Genomic DNA, 20,693 nt, shown 5'->3' on the forward strand with positions numbered 1-20,693 from the left:
TGTAGCACAAGCAAAATGCAAAAGTCAACCTTGTATTCTCACACAGACACAGACACTTAAATTCACACATAAAGCGTTAGGTAATCAGAAATATTTATCTAATGTTCTTTGTAACAGATGTGACATTAGGTCATTTTTGTTTGTGACATTCACACAGTGATATACTAGAGAAAAGGGCAGCTTGTGTGGTGTCCTTAGGAAGCAAACTTATCTTTAGCTGGAAATCTAATTGTTACCGCAAAGAAATTTACAATACAGTATTTGTGCATGTGTGCATAATGTCCGTATGTGCAGGTTCAGCCATGCTTATTGTACACGTCTCTCAGTACACAATAAGCATGACAGATGATTCAACCAAGCAATTATCATGTTGTGTTGAAGCAATATTTGCACAGTAACATAATAATATGATACATTTCAGAAAACAAAATGACATCTCAGTTTATTGAAGGAACACCAAGGATGTTTTGGTACCAGAATGTCACAATGATGGCTGGATTGTAACCATCTACATTCAGTTTGACTAATATTTCATTTCGGAAGGCAAGCTTATGTACCAATACTGTTTATCCATGCAGTCGTATTTTATTAATATCTTTCCATTCCATTTCGCTTGTGTATATATTTCTGATGTGCTCTACATTACTATTATAAAGTATGTCAACATACACATCTTTCTCTCTTCTTCTCTTCTTGGCACACACACCCACAGACACACACACACACACACACACACACACAGACACACACACACACACACACACACTTGCACCCAACAACAATAGCAAAATGTTCTGTACTGTAAGTATTTGTGGGGGAGTGATAATATATGGTTTGGTGCAGTTTTAGACGATTAGCTCATAGCAGGTGCTGGCTTGCCTTGCAGCAAGTGTCTTCTCTGGAGTGTTTCATAGGAAATACCGGGAAATTACTGCAGAGGGTAATACTTCACAATGAGGTAACCGCCTGAGAAAAAGAAATATAAGGTGGTGCGTAAATAATTTGTCCCCAATTGTGCACTTGTAGCGTTGAGAAAATGGGTGAGAATAAATTACCAAATTACCGCACTCAAACATTACGTAACATAGACCCTGCTCTGACAATATGCTTTATATTTGACCTAGTGTCACATAACTGTACATACCATAATTTAAAATCCAATTTGTATTTGTAATTTGTATTTATTGTAACACAGCACCAGTGTTTGTGTTACATAATAAATGTTAGTTTGCAAACATTACTGATGTAAAGAAACCTAACAGCATTGGCTACCATTAATAACTTAGATTGTTGCCTACTGTTTATAATGTATTAAAAGAGTTGTCATTTTGTAGTAATTGGTCATCCCATTTGGTGTTTTCATTTTTGAAGGCCCACTTGCTCAGCTGTCATGAAGACTGCTTTTGTTTGATTCTCTGAATTGTCATTGCTTATCATACTGTGGGCCCATTTTACATCACTGATGAAAACAGATCCTGAATAGCTTCAAAAAGAGTACTGTTGCTTATATTTAGTTATTGTCTAATGTTAGTCCCTGTATTTATTTGAGAGTGATAACAGGTTTTAATCTTTAATCCAAATATGTTATGATTTTTGGATTTGGAGGTTTGGGGTGTGCCGTATCACAGCATTCACAATTCCTGTGTCATGTTTAATATACAGTATGATATGAAAAACTGTATATTGGGATAATAGCAAAATCCTGACAAGTTTATTTAATTGCCTCTTAATTTGGTAAGTGTTTAGCTGTGCACTTTGTTGTACAATGTTATCCCAAATTAGTTGACTTTACTGAACATTTAAAAACCCATTGCTTTAAACCGGAAAGTTTTTACACAAGGTAAAACTTGACATCAGGTCAAGTTTTATTAACAGAGAGCAGTAAGTTGATGCGGTAGACAGATCAAGTTACATTAGTAGTCATTACTCTGGAGTCATGTTGTCTAAAATAAGCATGTTAAGTTAATGATTTAGTGTGTAACGTTTTTGTATTAATGAACATCTGTTACATTAAAGCCATTGCCAAATGAGTTGATACAAAGCTAATTAAGACTATCAGCTCCACAGAACTCTCTCTGTATTTCTCAGTAGGGCTATATTCAGAAATTGGTGTCATCCGGCAACCTTCATGTGCAGAAAATCAAGATCAAGTGAAGATAATTACCTCTTCTGAAGAGTCGATTATTTTTTTAATCCTCCGTGTCCTCCTTGGCTACTAGCAACTGCGTGGAGGAGGGAGGGGGTGGTGCGTGATCACAGAAGGCTTGTATCATGCGGATGCGTCAACAGTTTAGTTGTCTTTACTTAGAACATTTGAAGGCAACATGTAAAACTGTAACAAGCAGCTGCAGTACACAGTGATATTTAGTTGGTTTGAAGAAGAGGTTAGGTAATAGTGTATATTGACTGAGAAAGTTATGGCTGGCCAGCAAAAGCCACATTCATTAAACAGTGGATATCGGGATCACCAGGATATCTGCTCAGTCCTGTGTGAATCAATAGCTGCAGAGGTCGTGGATGATGCACATACATGGGAAATTGGGCATGAGTGCATGTGTTGTGTTCAATGCAACCCTTGCTAACTCATCAATATCCTCTCTCTGCACCCCCTCCCCCCCCACCTGTTTTTCTCTCTCCCATGCCCTCACCTCTTTGTCTCCCACCAGATGGTTTATAAGCCCTGGCTGTGTTCTCAGTACTTCCAGACCACCCAGATGCACTGCAGTAAGCGAATCCCCTGTGGTCAGTATTGCCTGGAGGTGCAGCAGCGGTGCCCCTTCGTCCTGCCCGACAATGATGATCTCATTCATGGAGGCAGCCCCAGTTTTATATGCACAGGTACACACAATACATCATCTTACACTTTATGCATTCTTCTGTTTGTTTTCAGTTTCTGTGTTTGTTTTATTTTTTAAGATTTCTTTTTAAATATTAGCATCAGTACAGTACATTCAGCTTTCCAGTGTAACTTAAGTACTCAACAACTCAACTAAGCAGTTGGGGTGAAGTGCTTTGTTGACTATTTGAGGGATAAAAGAGCATTACTTCCATAAATCTGGGAATCAAAGCTACGAGCAACAAGCTTTTCTAACCTCTACTTCTTCTGGCCACCTTATGTACTGTGGATCATGCTCTTGGCCTGAGTAATGTTAAGGCTTTTCTGATGCAGAGTGTGAATTAATGAAATATCAGGAGACAGAGATGCTGCAATAATAAGATCTTTATTTCTTTATTAAAGATCTAAATAAAGTGTGCAGAAATACAAATGGAACAATATTATAAATGATAAAACCTATTCTACTTTCCTGCATAAATGCATGCACAGAAAACAATTCTTGGAAGTTATGTAATATCTCTAAAAGAATGCCAAATAAGGTCTAATATGTCTACATTACACTATCAACACGCATACATCCAATTATCCTCAAAATGCTATGATGCATTTGGAAAACCCTTCAGGCAGAAATTAAAGAGCATTCATATATAACCTTGTATTTACGCTTATGGTTTTCTACCACAGTTACTTACTGTACAATGAGAAAACACATATGAGCATATAGTGAGAGTAATGTCAGCAGGACACACAAGCTCTGACAATCACACAAAGTCAACAGTCATGACTTTACAGTTACAGGATGTTTCGTTTAATCACCAGACTACAGGGTTATACACAATATGAGCACACACACACACACACACACACACACACACACACACACACACAAACACACACAAATCCGGAATAAATTGATAACTTTATCAGCACCAGATTTATGTCTCCTTGGGAGATGATCGAGTGGGGTACATAATATAACTGTGTGAGCACAGTTTTGTTCCAAGAAAATGATTAATAAATAGACACACTCTTACATCACATGTTGATGCTGCCATCTGGTGGTCATGTTGAGCAACAAGTGAAATTAACATACTGTCTGGCAGAAATCAAAAGTAGTATTTGTTTTCCTCTTTGTGTAAGTTTGTAGTTTGGTCATTCTTAATGATTTATGTATTTATGAAGTAGACTAAACAAGGCTGCTTGGATCTTTTGTCGCTGGCAAGGTTCTTTTTGTTTTGGTATTATCAACTGAAGGCCAAACAACCACTGTGTTAGTCCATCCCCAAGCCCATTCCTTCCATTACACTAAATCTTAAAAACACTGATCACATATATGTATATACTTACATTTAAAAAAGAAAAAAAAGCTACATAATCTTTTTAAAACTATAGGCCACAGTAGTTTTTACCAAATGTTATTCAAACAAGAGTAAAAAGTACATTTGTTTAACACACATTCACAGCATTAGTGAGCACTTACAGAGGTGAATGCAGGAATGAGCCAACATAAACAACAGTGCCAATGTTTATCATGATGAAAAACCTTGTCTCCCAGTGTATTAGTGGGGCTCATTGATGTGTTTTTGGACAATTATGGATAGCTAAGGCATATAAGAAGAAAATGTCAGAGTATCCAAAATATATAAAAATATAGATTAAGGAAAACACAAAACAAAAAAGGGGACACTAAAAGCTAATTAGCATTCACAAACACAAAATTGTGTTAACTCTATTATGTTTTTTTTTCATTTGCTTGTTTTGTGATATTGCAGTTCTCTTTGCTGCGGTGCTTTTAGATGAAAATTTCAAGAATGATTAAGTTCACAGTAATTTTTTCTCATTGAGCTTCGTCTTTCATTGTCTTTTATGTCTTTTGGTTCTCAAAGCTGTGCTTGTGTGGGAAGCTGGACAAGCAGCAATACTCTTTTTGTGACAGGAAGCAAGTAGAGGATTTATAAAAAATGCTACAAGCAGCATCTTTAAAACAACGTGTGTGCTAACTGTTTATATCCCTCCCCCCTCCTCCAAAACAATCCCCAGGGCTGCTGGAGGACTATCCATCAGGTGTTGACCCGAATGCAGAGTGCTGTGACGTGTGGTGGGACTTAAAAGTGGACAACCGTTCCCGGGGGACCCTGAAAAGAACTCACCCACCATGCCAGCACCGTACCTCCCTCAGCTCCTCAGCAGCCTGCAGACTGTGTAACAGCAGGCTCAAACTCTGCCTCCTGGTCCTTGTCCTTCTACACACTGTTGCCAGCCTAACTGCATCCCAAAATGCAACAGGACTGGGCCTCCCCGCAATTACGCCTCTGGAGGAAAGCCCTGCCAATGAGGAGTGATCGAGCTGCCAGTAGGATGTGAGGTTGTTGGGGTGGGGGACTCCCTCACCATGGCAACCAATGTGGAAAAAAACAGCCACAGTTGTGCGAACGGCTGGAGCTGTGTGCCTGTGGACATTCTGCAACGATTTTTGGCAAATGGAAAATGTGGGACGCTTTAAGATGAAAGACACACAACTCAATCAAAACAAATAAATAAGTAAACAAACAGACATACTAAGGGACTCAACCAGTCCCTTAGATACGAAGGGGACAATGCCATAGCCTTTGTTGAGTGGGAAGGTCGGCTTCCCATGGCTGAGTTTATCTCACTATGCTTTTTTTACACTGTGTCTCAATTATTGGTTTCTGTTGCACTGGCTGACTATGGAATAACACAATCATATTCTCTTTCTAAAGTTCACCCTTTGTGTTTGTTTCTGGTTCTCTCATACAGGAAGAAATGCGTTCTTTAAATAAGACAGACAATGTGTAAAAAAAAAAGATTAACTGCAAGAGTGTGTGCAATGGTTTGTGTTTTTAGATTTACTGTGTGTGTGTGGGTTTGCGTGAGAGTGTGTATGCATGCATGTTTTTACACATGTGTGTATGTGAATGTATGGGAGGGTGAGTGTGTATTGCTGACTTGTACCCTAAAAGTCTAGCTAACAGGCTGTTGCAGCGGTGATGTTTTTGTGGAGCCCCCCCCAAGATGTCACTTCCTATAGCTCTGTCATGCTGATTTGTTGGCCACAATCCCATCCAAACTTGACTGGGTTTTGAATGTGGTTTTGATGTCCATAATAAGGACTGTGTTTAACGGAGGTTTATGGTTTTCCTACTCTTTGTTTTGTGAGATAATATTCACCTATTAACACAGATCTAAACATTTCAAAAATTAGCATCAGCAAAAAGCTAACATCTGCTGAACTGTGCACACAAGAAAAAAACAGCATGTATTCTTACAAAATGGCTAATTGATATCTCAATCTTATTACTCCTTGGGACTTATTTTAATAGTTTTGAATATGATTCATTTCACTGAAGTCTGACAGGGGAAAAGACTTACATGGCAAATAAAATGAAGGCTGACTGTGTACACACAGTTTTCCTGTATAATGAAAGATTATTGTAATCATTTTGGGTGCACTCACTTTTAGTTTTACACCAAATACAAATAAACTGATAGCTATAATCTATAATACGTTTAATAAATGTCATCTGACTGAGTTTCTTTCCCCATCAAGCTTCAATGTAGTAATGTTGGGTTAGTTAGTGTGTTGCTTGATCTCAGCAGTTACTTGGTTAAGTAAAATCTTATCATAATCAATAAAACTGATGACAAAAACTATAAAAGTAAGACCCAAGCTGTATCAAACCATAATGATATTCAAGCTTCATGTTAACACTACCATAGGGCTGAGCCACTTGAACAAATTGAATCAAATTAATTCTACATAATAACAAATTAACAGAAATTTAGAAAGCTTTTAATTAAAATACTGAAAAAATTAGGAGGGGATATTATCATTGGGTTGGTAATTTTTGGTCCATTGTCATTTAATAACTCTAGTTGATAAAAGTGTATACCCTAAATAACTGTTAATTATTAAAATCCTGAAAATAACATGAACATTTTGCTATAGATTGTTCATTTTTTAAAGAGTTAAAAGAGTTGTTTGATTACAGCAAACAAAAAAGGACAGATAGGATTTTATCTCATGAAACAAAACATAAAACTGTTAAGCTTGTCTTAACCAAAGATGTTATTTCAGGCGTTTTACAAAAAATCATTCAGATTGTGGTCACTTATCAGCAACGTTGCTCAACAAAGTTAACCAACATCAAGATTAAAGCACCAGATCAATGTGTAATATCCACTGTTGTTCCAGACAAAGAAACCTTTGTTATTTTAGTTTAAAAAATGTAAAGTTACAACCCAGTCCAAATAATATCCACAACTAAAAACAATGGGGATTGAACGTTCCTTAATCTCTTCTGCCTCAAGATCCTTGGTTCTTCTCTTTCTCCCTGCTGGTGCCCAGCAGTTAAAGTACTAATATTTTTATTGTACCATCGCTCAAACAAAAACTCAATTTTTGAAACAAAACTGACATTCATCTATATCAGTGGTGTCAATTTAACCTCAGGCCTTTTTATTTACAGGAATCATGATGACTGGATGATACCTTTAAGGTGTCTCATGCAGTTATTATGAAGATAAAATGTGAAAGTCTAACTAGAAAAGGTAACATGCTATTTTTAGTAGCATAAAGGAATATTCCTAGTCTACTAATACAGTGGATGTATTATACTACCCGTTCCCTGGCCATATAGTACGTATGGAATGACACTCTACATATCATTAACAGACACTTGTTTCTGTTGAATCCAAATGTGTAACCAACTTTAATGAACTGCATGTGGAGGCTCTTTGCAATGTATGTCGCTTTTGTTGAATGTCCTCACTCAGCACTCCACATCTGATCCCAAATCAGTTCCTGTAGCATGCCCACTGTCCTCTACTTTTCTCCTCAAAACATCAAACTAATGTCTCATTAATTAAAGGGCTTATTAAGATATACAGTACAAGCATCATCATCAACACAGTCGGACACACTAAACCACATTCACATCCCAATTGTTAGAAGACAAAGGGTAAAACTTGGCTCACTTCCTGTTTTATTTTAAGCTTTTATACCTGCAGTACAGAGGCATTCCACTGGCTGTTGCTGGAGAGCAGGAACAAAAACAAATACGGAGTAAGGAGCATCACTGTTTGAGTTAGCACTAATGGCATAGCCTGATAATTGTCCAAGTCAGCTGACACTTGGAATGTCACAGGAATGGTATGACCTCAAGGGCTGACTTCTTCTTTAGTTTCTCGATTTTCTTTTGTCTCTTCGATGAACAAGGCTGTGACATCAGGTATTTGAAGATACAAAATATGTTGTTGAATGCATTCTTTTCCACTCTGATTTCTTATATGAGATGTCCAATCTGATGTCAAGAATTTTATTATACAGCTTATATGAGGATTTAAAATACATCAATATTCATATATAACCAGTATGTTGGCTTATTTTGACATAAATTCAGTTTAGACCAGAACCATTACCATTACCGCTTTCATGAAATAGTCATTGACATTCAGAAGAGTACACCCATGCCCATCTTGGATGGCCGCAGTCAGTGACAGAAAAATGCTGCTATTGGTTACCAGTAGATGGAGATATTTTTATTCTTTTATATTGCTGCTGCTGCTGCCGAAGACCTATCACACAAAGACTGTCATTACACAAGCAGTGTCATTCATACACAGGAATCAGGAAGGCCGAGCTCTGGAGGAAAAAGTAATGTGTGTGTGTGTGTGTGTGTGTCTGTGTGTGTGTGTGTGTGTGTGAGTGCGTGAGTGCGTGCGTGCGTGCGTGTGTGCGTGTGTGTGTGTATGTGTGTGTGTGTGCGCGTGTGTGTGTGTGTGCGCGTGTGTGTGTGTGTGTGTGTGTGTGTGTGAGTGCGTGCATGTGTGTGTGTGGGCATATACAGAAAAGGCCTGCAGGACAGGTGAGGCAAACCAGCATTGTCTTTAGACCTACATGGACCTGCTACATTAGTTGTCTCATTCACTGCAGCCCTAAAGTTGCATGGACTGTAGTATGAAACCATTACCACATACAGTAGAATACATAATAACTGTGTCAATGCCCCAAGACCCAAAACAGACTAGGGTAGGGGTAGAACTCGTTTTCCACTGCACTTGTCTAATATAAGAAACCCCAACCTTGGTCTGAACTGAGTATGAGTGTAGAGAAGGGCAGGGGAATGAAGTGGAGAATGACCTGAAACTGGTGCCAAAGCATACTTTATTCTTTGGTAAAATATAAAGCCAATTTTAATCTGACATCACACGCTGCTTTTCATGATCAAACATAATGGACAGAATGAGGAAAACAGGGTCCGTCACTGTCAGAGAAATGTGCCATGTTATCAATCAACAGATTGCATCTCACAAGCCTCTCACAATCCAAACAGATGTACAGTAAGGGATATCTTTAAGTCATACATGTGATTTCATTCTGCCTACTATGTCAGCAGTTCATGCTGTGATGTAACAGCCATCACAAACCAACTGATGGACATGTATTCATACAATAAACCATGTCTGCTTTACATTCAGAAATGCACGCTGGTCCCACAACTGGGAATGCTGTGCATATGTGTAGGCCTTCATGCCACTTCAGATATCTTAGCACCAAGGATGAAGCCTGCGCGCAAGGTTTCTTCCATACATTAATAGAATTAGATTTGAATGATGTAAATCTCTAATTTGACTTTAGTTGGTAATGCAGGCTTGCACGCAACAGTTACTCCGCTGTAATCATTTTATCTGTTTTGTGTTTTGGTTTGTCACTTTTTACTGCATTATACTGAGAAGAAATTGTATAGGGTCCTATAGATTCAGACTTGATCCCTGACAATGGTCTGTAGCAGTCGTTGGGTATGGTTTGTCATTTTCCATAACACCAACCCACAAAAAATTATTTTGTGTTTTTCCCCTGCACATATAGACTATTTATGCCTATTGCCCGTAACCCCCATGTGCACTCACCACCAAATGTATGTATGTACACACATATTGCCCTCTTTCACTCCCTCTCAGCCTCTCTCTGTTTTCCCAATAGTTCCGTTCTCTATCCTGTGGATCTATGCAGAAGCCCATTCCTTTTTTGGTTGTAAATATGTTCCCTAGTATGCTGAACAATGTATGTCTTTGCGTCCAGGTTTCCTTGTGTATTTTAAGTTGATGTCATGCTGTTAATTTCTTCTTCTTCTTCTAATTATTCCTTTTTTTTTATTTCAAGCATCTGAAATCATTGACGTTGAAAGAGAATGTGGTGAGGTTTAACCTATAGACTCGTCCTCAGCTTCCCAACCTTATTGTGAAAGGTTGTGGTTCTGTGTGTGTGAAAGCGAAAGATTTATGATTATAGAAATGAAAAAGGTTCAAAGTCATATAGAAGTATCATTGCGATTATGATTATTATGATTACTATTATACTACCAGTATATTGTAATATTATAAATGCTTTAGTTCAAGTAACTTCTTTAATTTTTTTACAAACAACTTTGATGAAATGATTTATAAAACAGTCTCAAGTCATGATCTTTTCAAAAAGTATGAAAACTACTGCTACAATGATTAAAATTGTGTTCTGATGAAAATAAATACAGACATATAATCTGTTCCTCTGTTGGGTTTTTGTATGATGTGATATTGTTCCATTTCAGATGCAAAAACAGCGTTGAGAGTTTTTGTATTTTTATGTCAAAGGCTTAAATAAATGAATAATGAAAGGGGCAACGTTTATACCTACAAGATATGGTTGAACTAGGGGGCAAAAGATGAGGACGAGCTTCCAAACCGTTGTTATCATTGTCTGAATCTGCTATTTACTCAACCTCTCAATAACCCACGCGATGATGACACAGCAATCATATGACATATTTTCTGCAGACGTGTTGGTGCTGACAACAGCTTATGATCACTGATGATGCTGGTGGACAACAATGACGTCACATTCAGAAAAGGTCATGTGTGTTGTCAGCTGTCTAGAGGACAAGATTTTTTTTTAAATAAAAAATCACCTGTCAGTATTTAACTATGAAATAAAGAAATTATTATATTATTAATACGGTATTTTGCTTAAAAGTTATGATTTACTTACCATTTTATTCACTTTTAGATCACTATTCATTAAAAAATACCATAAAATCCTTAACAAATCCCCCTACATTTGTTGTATCCATCCATGTACAAGAAAAAGGTAAATGAAGGTGTTTATTATTAAAGGTGAACATTTTTTTGCCATGAAGCCATGATGGTTAGGATTTTTTTTCACCTTTAATAATAAACGCCTTCATTTACAAATTGGATTTTGTGTTTACTTGTGTTGTCCTTGACTATTGTTTAAATTGGTTTGATGTTCCGAAACACTTAAGTGTGAAAAACATGCAAAGGAACAGGAAATGAGGAAGGGGGCAAACACTTTTTCACACCACTGTATATTAAGTATTTACTTCATTAAATGTATACCACATAGCTAAAGTATGCACCTTCACTCTGAGCTCAGTTAAGCATCCAGTCACACATTATGAAACTGCTGAATGAGACCTGCTGAGACCAGTCTGACCACCTTTTAAAATGTTAAGTAACTGCACATGCATTTCTTCAGCTGTTTAATGAGCATCACTGATGTTATGATGGAGGGGGTCACTGACCCCCCCCCATGACCACTTTTTGTGGCACATTAAATGTGTCACCTTGCATGGATTAAATTATTGTGGGTCAATGAGATGGGCTGCATGCTTCTGTAAAGGTGGATTACAAAATGTAGGTACAATACCAAATTGGATACATTCCACTTTGTGCCAGTAGCTCTTCCACTTCGGATTAAAGCCCTAATTTCTATTTCAGTTTGTTGGAGTAGATGAGCTCATCCGCCTAATCCTCAAGTAGCCTGCCAATAGTCAGCATCTAATATTCCGCCGCCTGACACTCAGACCACAGACGTTGTGAGTGTGTATATGTGTGCTGTTGAAAGGCCATGTATTTGTACATGTACATGACTACTGATAGAGTAGTAGTAGTAGTAGTAGAATAAAGAGAAATATGTCATTGATGCCGATTTTGAAATCAACAACAATCCTTTAGTGCAATATTTAATGACAGGAGATCTTGGATGTGAACGCCAACTCTGTGCATACACCCACCAACAGAGGTCAGTACTATGCAGGCATTGAAGGAAATAGAATATCACTTAGACATTTACATTGTTGTCAGCTTTTTCCAGGCAACATGGCCCTAGGAAAAAACAATACATTTCTCAACGGCTTTTGAAAACAGAAATCCTTTACATGTGTGTTTTGCTTTAAATCCCAAACCACCCTCAAGTCAAAAGACAGAAATTGGGCTAAATGGCGGGGCAGAACCACTGAGCTACGCTGAGCTGAGCTTGGCTGAAAGAAGACATGCTTTTTCCCGTTTACACCAGCCTGCATGCTACTGCGCATCCTCCTGGTTTTTTCTTGCACTTGTTTTTGCAGCAGAGTTCAGGTTTTATAACAAGACGGATGGGAGGAAAGCTACCTAAGGACTGCAGGGATTTAAGAAGATGATCTGCCTCAGTAAAAATCTAAACACAAGCACACATCATTGCTGACATGTGTTGTGGTCACTGCTAACATCAGTTGTGGTAACTGTTGAGCGCTAAATAGATGAGGCATACTTAAACAGATGCTTAGTTAATTATACGAGCAGAATTGGGGACTGTGTCGTGAATGTTGCTTACGGCAGCTTGAGTGGCACATTCTTATTGTCATTGGTTACTGATGAAGCGCACCCAATCTGTAGGTCTCCCTGGATGAAGGAAGGAGAGGGAAACCACCAGTGACATTAAAAGAAGCAACGTTGCATCCTTGACTTTAAATTCACCAGTCCATTGTTTCTGTGATCTGTAGGCTTTTACATATTAAAAATTAAATGACTTCATCTTTTGATACACCAGGGAATGCAGCATACAAATGTTCTACAGGGTTATTGCTATGTTGTACTTTGTACCCCTGACACCTTTAACCCTCAATGAGTCTCAGGACAAAGAATGGGAGAAAGCGTAGATAAAAATGCAGTTTGGATGAAAATAGTGCAAACACATGCAGTCAAAATCCTTCAAATCCAGAGTGGATGATATTTGGTTGTCATGCAGAAGCAATCTCTCCAGCATGCATCTCTCTCTATCAGTTGAACGTTCCACTCAATTTACATCCGCATATGAGAAGAAATAACCTACTTTGAGTTTTAGCGCTGACTCTCAATAACACATGTTAGTTATCGCTCTTTCCTTGTCCCTATCATCTGTAGCTATCTAGACCCATGCATGCACGTATACCTAGGACATGTGTAAGCAAAGCCAGTCACTCACATTGAAACACACAGCTTAGGGAGCCTTTGCAACGGTGAAGAAAGCTGGACACAAGACGGTTTTACTTCATGGTACAAACCATGCAATGCTAATGCTAAGAAAATACATAGAATAAGGTTTTGTAAGTGGTTCTGTGTCCAAAGATTGAGGTTAGGCCAACAGAGTACATAGCTAGATTCCATGACTCACCTCAGCAGAGGTAATTCCCTTTCACTGTGATAACTTTCCCCACTTGTAAAATCCTACAAATTTCTGAATGTTGCACTCCAACTATGCTTCCTGGGTCGTGTTACTTTGTCTTACAACCAGTGCCTGAAGCAACGCCCACACCAACACAGCTCCTTGTGTATGTTTTTTTTTTCATTTTCTTTTTTTTAAAATGCTTTCAGTCCGATTGTCCTAGTGATTCAGAGGCCCGGGTCTCCCTGCTACCCAGAAATGATGGAGCCTCTTTAATTACTACTGAAACATTTTACAACAAACAAATTCTTAAACAGTAAAATTCTATATTGAGGAAATTTACTCTTTTGTGTGTTTGGCATTTTTTGGAAAAGCTACCAGAGATAAAGTGTGCATTTAACAGCATGGACAGAAAAGGCACAGCTCAAAACACAATAAAACATACTGCCGCTCCAAAATAACTTGGTTGAACTCCTTAAACAAAGACATGCCCAACGTTCTAATATTAACTCAATGCAATCAGAAGGTCTGGTAGAACACACTGTGTGTGGCACACAATCATTTGTTTCTTTGTGTTGTTTTTTATAGTATAGCTTGTTCAGTATTCAAGCAAGATATGCTGATATTCACAGGCAATTAAATGAATGTAACAATTTTCTCCTTATAGTTTGCTGTGACTAATGCAAATGTAATGGGAACACAGCATCATATTGAGAAACATGCATATTTCCTATCTTCCAGCTTTGTGATTAATTGTAGGTCAGTGCATTATGTACAGAGATCCAGGATGTGAAACCACGGCTCAACAAAAGACTGGAAACTGGAAACTGGAGGCAAGAGTTATCCTAGATGTGTCAAAGATACCTTACATTTCATCAGTACATTTGTGCAAATTCTCCTTGTTCACAGCTCACATCTGCCACAACTGGAAGAACTTAAAAAACATTAAAAGCCAGGTTCTTTTCATCGGGAAAAATATTCATAAAAATATTAAAAACAGCATAATCCTCAACTACAACAAGAGACACAAGTCCAAAACATGTATCTATATCTGTTAAAACAATGCAAAGTAAAAACGACAGGCTAAAACAATGGGTCCCTGGTTCCTCTGCATGCCCAGGAGCCTCGGTCCTCTTCTCCAGACAAGCCTGCAAAGGAAAAACTCAGGGCCAGTCAACTGTCCTTTTTATCATACGCCTACACTCAGCCTATAGCTACATAGCACAAACACCAGTAAATACGTGGAAGGGAGGTTTTATTCTCTTACCATTATCTCCTTTTTTTGGCATTGTTTCACAGTGCCTTGTGTTGGTACTGCTCCTGCTGTCTGTGCTGTGTCTGCTGCTTGTGTCTCTTTGTCTTGTATTCCTTGCACTCTCTCTCACACACACACACACACACACACACACACACACACACACACACACACACATATTGAATGACAGGGCGCTGGCCTGTAAGAGAACGGTTCTGTAGAAATGTAGAAAGTTTTGCAAATTTATTGAAAAAGAAAAACTGAAATTTCACATGGTCATATGTATTCAGACCCTTTTCTCAGTATTGAGTAAAGGCACCCTTTTGAGCCAATACAGCCATGAGTCTTCTTGGGAACGATGCAACAAGTTTTTCACACCTGGATTTGGGGATCCTCTCCAGTTCCGTCAGGTTGGATGGTGAACGTTGGTGGACAGCCATTTTTGGGTCTCTCCAGAGATGCTTGATTGGGTTTAGGTCAGGGCTCTTTCTGGGCCAGACCAGAATGGTCACAGAGTTGTTCCAAAGCCACTCATTTGTTATTTTAGCTGTGTGCTTAGGATCATTGTCTTGTTGGAAGGTGAAGCTTCGGCCCAGTCTGGGGTCCTGAGCACTCTGATGAGGTTTTCTTCCAAGATATCTATCTGCAAGTGGCAAAGGTGGCAAAACTCTTTGCAGGCTTTCATGTGTCTTGCACTGAGGAGAGGCTTCTGTAAGGCAACTCTACCATAAAGCCCCGACTGGTGGAGGGCTGCAGTGATAGTTGACTTTGTGCAACTTTCCCCCATCTCCCTACTGTATCTCTGGAGCTCAGCCACAGAGATCATTGGGTTCTTCTTTACCTCTCCCCCCAAGGCTCTTCTCCCTTGATTGCTCAGTTTGGTTTGACGGCCAGGTCTAGAAAGAGTTCTGGTTGTCCCAAACTTCTTCCATTTAAGGATTATGGAAGCCACTGTGCTCTTAGGAAGCTTGAGTACTGCAGTAACTGTTTTGTAACCTTGGCCAATCTGTTCCTTGCCACAGTTCTGTGTCTGAGCTCCTTGGGCAGTTTCTTCAACCTCATGATTCTTATTTGCTCTGACATGCTGTAAGGTCTTATATAGACAGGTGTGTGGCTTTCCTAATTAAGTCCAATCATTTTAATTACACAAAGCAGGACTCCAATGAAGGACTAGAACCATCTCAAGGAGGATCAGAAGAAACGTACTGCATGTGATTTAATTATGAGTGTCACAGCAAAGAGTCTGAATACTCATATATTTCAGTTTTTCTTTTTTAATAACTTTGCAAACATTTCTACATTTCTTTTTTTTTCTGTGAAGATGGGGTGCTGAGTGAGAGTAATGCAAAATAAAATGAACTTTTTTTATTTCTCCTCCATGTATTACCCATAGAAATATGTTTCTGTTATACTTACATTTTTAGCTATGCAGAGCTGAGTGTTTATACCCTTACAAAAGTTAGCATAATGGAGAGTTGGAGCCACATGCCATTCTCCCCAGAGAGATTCAGTGCCTTCTGAGAGCTGAAAATCTTCAAAAGTTGGATAAGAAGTTTTCTGCAGTTACCGTGACGTAATAGAGCCCCCTATATCAATCCCAGATTTTCTTACTCTGTGTGACTTCTGGGTCACAAAGAAATCACAAAGCGAGACCACTGAATCAAAATGTGCTCTTCGAAGCATCGCTTTGCTTTTTCTTGTTACAGTTCTCGTCAATGAACAAAATGTTTTTCCATTAATGTCCTGTTCATTTTGGGATTACTGTTCCAGCTTAGCCAGTCTGCAAGCTGTATCACAGTCACTGAGGAGGTCAGAGGCCATTGGAAGGACAGAAGATTTTTAAGTAAGTGGGCAATGGGGTAAAATGCTGCCGTCTGTCTAGCTCTCCGTTGTATGACTAGTTTTTTTAATAAACTAATCCCATACACACACACACACACACACACACACACACACACACACATACACACACACATGAACATAAGCAGAGAAACAGAAACAAGTGGCCATGCCGATTTAATGAGTAGTTTTCAGTGGTTTTAACAGGGGTAGAGGGATTACATTAATTCTAGACTGACACTCACACACATTCATCTCTCTCTCTCTCTCTCTCTCTCTCTCTCTCTCTCTCTCTCCACAAATGTATGTATGCATTAACACATGCACACTCATACACAGGTCACATTGAGCATCAGTTAATAGACCCATGTTCTGATGTTTTTGGTGTCATGTCTTGTCTTTTAGGTTTTGTTCTCTGTTTTATAACTCTGTTTACTGTTTCATTTTATAGTCCGTGTTTGCTCCCGTGTCTTGTCAAGTTGTAGTTCCGGTCTTGTATCACCCAGTGATTATCTGTTCTGTTTCCTGTTTTGTTTTGACAGTCTTGCTTTTCTGTTTTGTTATGCATAGTTTTACTTCCTGTGTTTTCCCACTCCTGTGGTTATCCAATGTTTTCTACCTGTTTCCCAGCCCTTGTGTCACCTGCCTCTCGTTTCCTCGTTACTAAGTGTATTTAGTCTTTTTGGGCCCCTTGTCCTTTGACAGATCATTGTAGTGTTTTCGTGTTCGTTTGGTGAGTTTGTTTGTCTCTGGCTCCTGTTGTTGTGCTTAGCGTTTTTTTCTTCTTACTTGTTCGAATGTTTTTTGGACTTTTCTTTTTTTTCTTGTGTCGTTTGTTTTTGCTATTTGGATCCCTGTGTTGTCTTGGACTCTTTTGTTAAATAAATCCTTGTATTCGACGCTGTCCTGCCTGCCTGCCTATCTCCGCTTTTGGGTCCTCATATTCCCCGGGAACTCTAGCACAAATGGAGCTGAACCCTGACTGATAGCATCTGTTTCTAATGCCATCTGCTGCAGACATCAGCCGGCTGGCGGATCATGAGCTAACTGTGTCTACGATGCATAAAACGGGAGCATTTACGGTGAGACTTGCATAATGTTGTTTCCACACTGCAGAAGAACATGAAAGCATATTTGCTTTCTTAAATCAAGTTACAAAACTGTTATTTCATGTGATCTTGATAACCTCTAAGCCGGTTCCTAAAGGCCCAGCACCTGGTTCCTAAAGGCCCAGCACCTGGTTCCTAAAGGCCTAGCATCAACACAATGTTGGGTTTCCAAGGACTGTCCTTTCCAACAGAAAATATTTTGACATGGCACATCAGGAAAGCACAGTGGTGACTAATAAAATGAATAACAGCTGAATTGAATTGAACTGCCTCAATTCAAGTAAGTCAAAGTTTATTAAACATTCTTCAGTTTCATGGTATGTATGTTGGCTCACCGTCACAACAGGACACTTGAATAGAACAGAATCCACAATAATGTTGTTTGTAACACCTGTCCTTTTCCTACAATGTTAGGATAAGTTAAAATATCTGCCCATAATGAGCTGTTCATGCAGGCTCGGGGCATACAAATAAACAACAATGACTGAGAATTTAGGAGAACATCAACATTAGGAGATTTTTGTGTGACAGACTGCACAAATTACAAAATTCATGGGAAAATGTTCAATGTCCATGGGAGGAAAATTCTCAATCAATATCTAAAAATACACGTAAAATTACTAAATACATAGATAATCAATAAACAACTGTCATCTTTAGCTAAATCACAATGCAATGTTACACTGGGCTCTTCACCATGGCCTTGATATCTACATGCTGGTAGTTTCTTAAATTATTACTTTAAACCTACTCAGTACATGCTATTCATTTATTGCATATAGCTTGATTACATGCCTGGTGTTTATTTCTCAAGACACAGTTCTCATACTGTGTAGGCTATATGTCTGCAGGAACACACCTAAAGAGCGGCCGCCACACAAGTAATCAGCTCCTGTGGCCTCAGGGGAACTGGTGCCCACAATGAATCACACATAGTAATAATATACCACACCAAGTGTGTAAGAAACCATCATAATAGGAAATGAAACTATTGCTCATGAATCCAATGGTAGCTCCAACATGAACGTTCATAATGATGGCATCACGTGACTTCCTTTCAGCAAAACCATCCCCACCAAAAGAAACTCACCCATACACACAAAGATATGCACCTTCAGTACGTCACACAGTTGATAACAGGATACCAACCTAATCATGGGATTGGCACGACTGATTATGATTAACTCATTAGTAAAGATTGAACCTTCAACTTAAATTGAGTCATGAAGTGTATGTAAGAAAGAACGTGACGTAGAATGCTGTGTAGAGCAAAGCAAAGCTCGAAATTTCTGTAAATTCATCCAAAGTACTCTGGATATTTCCATAAACATGACATCTGCTCTGGGTAAAGGGTGCAATCAATAAAGATTTTTAATGATAATGGAGCATGAAAAATATTGCAAGTATTACATATGATACTGTTCATAAGAGGGTAGAGCTGTGCTACTTTTGATATTGTCAACATATCTAACTTGTATTGGCTCATCACCATGCTACATGAGTCAAAGCTTAAGCATAGGTACTCATGTTTGTTCATGTTTGTGCCAGAAAAAGAAGACCCATGCAGTCATTTATTTTATTGGGCCACCCACTGAGTCTTAACACGGCTCAAATTACGCTGATGAAACAATTACACGGCCATATCATTGAACAAAATCTTCAAAAAGGTTCGACAAAGTAATACACAACCCTGGTATGTTGTGGGCTACACAACAGAAACCCCAATGTAAAATGAGAATGTTGAAAAAAAGCACTTTTTTTGCATGCCAGAAAAGTTAAGGGTGCTCTTAGCAATGTTGGGTGACGTTACTTCTTGCTGACATTCAGTTCAGTATTTTCAAACAAAACTAGACTAAATTGCACCTCCCTCCTCCTCATCTCAGTCCATTCTGTGCTTCTACGCCCCCACCCCCGCCCCCAAATCCTTGTTCTTGGTTATTGGCTGGAACACTGGGACATTGTTTGTGTGTGCTTCATGGTCCAGGTTGGCACAATTTATTTTTGTTTGTAGAACCTGGGCTGTCTACAGAAACTGTGTTTTTTACAGTGTGTTCTAGGGACAGGCACGCTTAGAGCACAAAGAGTGTCAAGGCATGCTGTAACATGCAAACACTGATGTAGATCGCCCATCCTCATCCAGATATCATTTTGAAAATACATTTTCCTATTTTTAGTTATGCATCCTTTTTCCTCATTATGTATGTTGGGTCAGAAAGCAAAATACACTTCAAATAAAAACTTATGATGAACGTTGGCCTTAAAAAGTTCTTACTGGAAACAAATATGAAATGGTGAAAACTGTTTTGGTTAATACAACAACTTATATAATGATAATAATGGTAAATTTGAAAAACTACGGATTCAGAAACAGTAGGCCCTTAGACCAACTGCCAAATGAATCTCTCATGCTAAGAAAAAACAAATTACCACAAAAAAAGAAAGAACATTAAGCACAAGACTAGAATTCTAATGAGGAAGAAAGAATGTATTACCGGTTGCTCTGTGTACTCAAACATAGATCAGTGTCTGTTGCTCTTAGAAAAACGGTATCCAGGCACTCCAAAATGACATGGCGAACATACTGCGGTTGAAACACATTGGCTTTTTTTTAAATTATTTAATCTCTGTAACAAAGACTTTTTTTTGTCCTTCCTTGTAATAATTTTGAGGACCTTGATTGACTTCTTGTGAATCCTACTATAATGATAAATGTTGTATATGTTCTAACGATAACTAATCTAGTCAAGGGCAAAATTGCTACCTAAAATGTATGTATTCGCAACCTATTTTTTTAATCAGGCAGAGCAAGTACTGTATCCAGGCCAGCTTGGTTACTAAACCAATCACAGAAAAAAAATTAATATCAAAAATGGCATAGGGTTACAAAACAGCTACAAGAAATTGAGTACTTGTGAATAATGTTAGATAAAAATGCTTGTAAACTGGTCACAGTGCTGACAAAATGGAGGCTGTAACAACATTTCTGTAGAGCTGCTATGGAAACAGTCATGCCAGTAGTGGTTGCCACTTACAGAATGTTAAACGGAAACTGCTGCTGGCAGAATATCGCCTGGACACAATCAAATGATATTACACGGAGAGATACAGTGGGTACGGAAAGTATTCAGACCCCTTTAAATTTTTCACTCTTTGTTTCATTGCAGCCTTTTTCCA

The 20,693-nt window shown here is 38.6% G+C and overlaps 1 protein-coding gene across 1 annotated transcript in view; it reads left to right on the top strand.

Moving 5' to 3' along the window:
• The window catches only part of LOC117953370 (transmembrane protein FAM155A), a 78,170-nt gene extending 67,767 nt beyond the window's left edge, over nucleotides 1-10,403 (top strand). Inside the window, exons 2-3 of the mRNA XM_034886329.1 lie at nucleotides 2,667-2,838; nucleotides 4,877-10,403. Of these exons, the coding sequence (XP_034742220.1) occupies nucleotides 2,667-2,838; nucleotides 4,877-5,178 (474 nt within the window). The 3' untranslated portion in view covers nucleotides 5,179-10,403. The remainder of the gene's footprint in view (nucleotides 1-2,666; nucleotides 2,839-4,876) is intronic.
• The last annotated feature ends 10,290 nt before the right edge of the window (nucleotides 10,404-20,693 follow it).

The sequence above is a fragment of the Etheostoma cragini genome, chromosome 11 (genome assembly GCF_013103735.1).
Source record: "Etheostoma cragini isolate CJK2018 chromosome 11, CSU_Ecrag_1.0, whole genome shotgun sequence".
In the NCBI taxonomy this organism is placed as follows: domain Eukaryota; kingdom Metazoa; phylum Chordata; class Actinopteri; order Perciformes; family Percidae; genus Etheostoma; species Etheostoma cragini.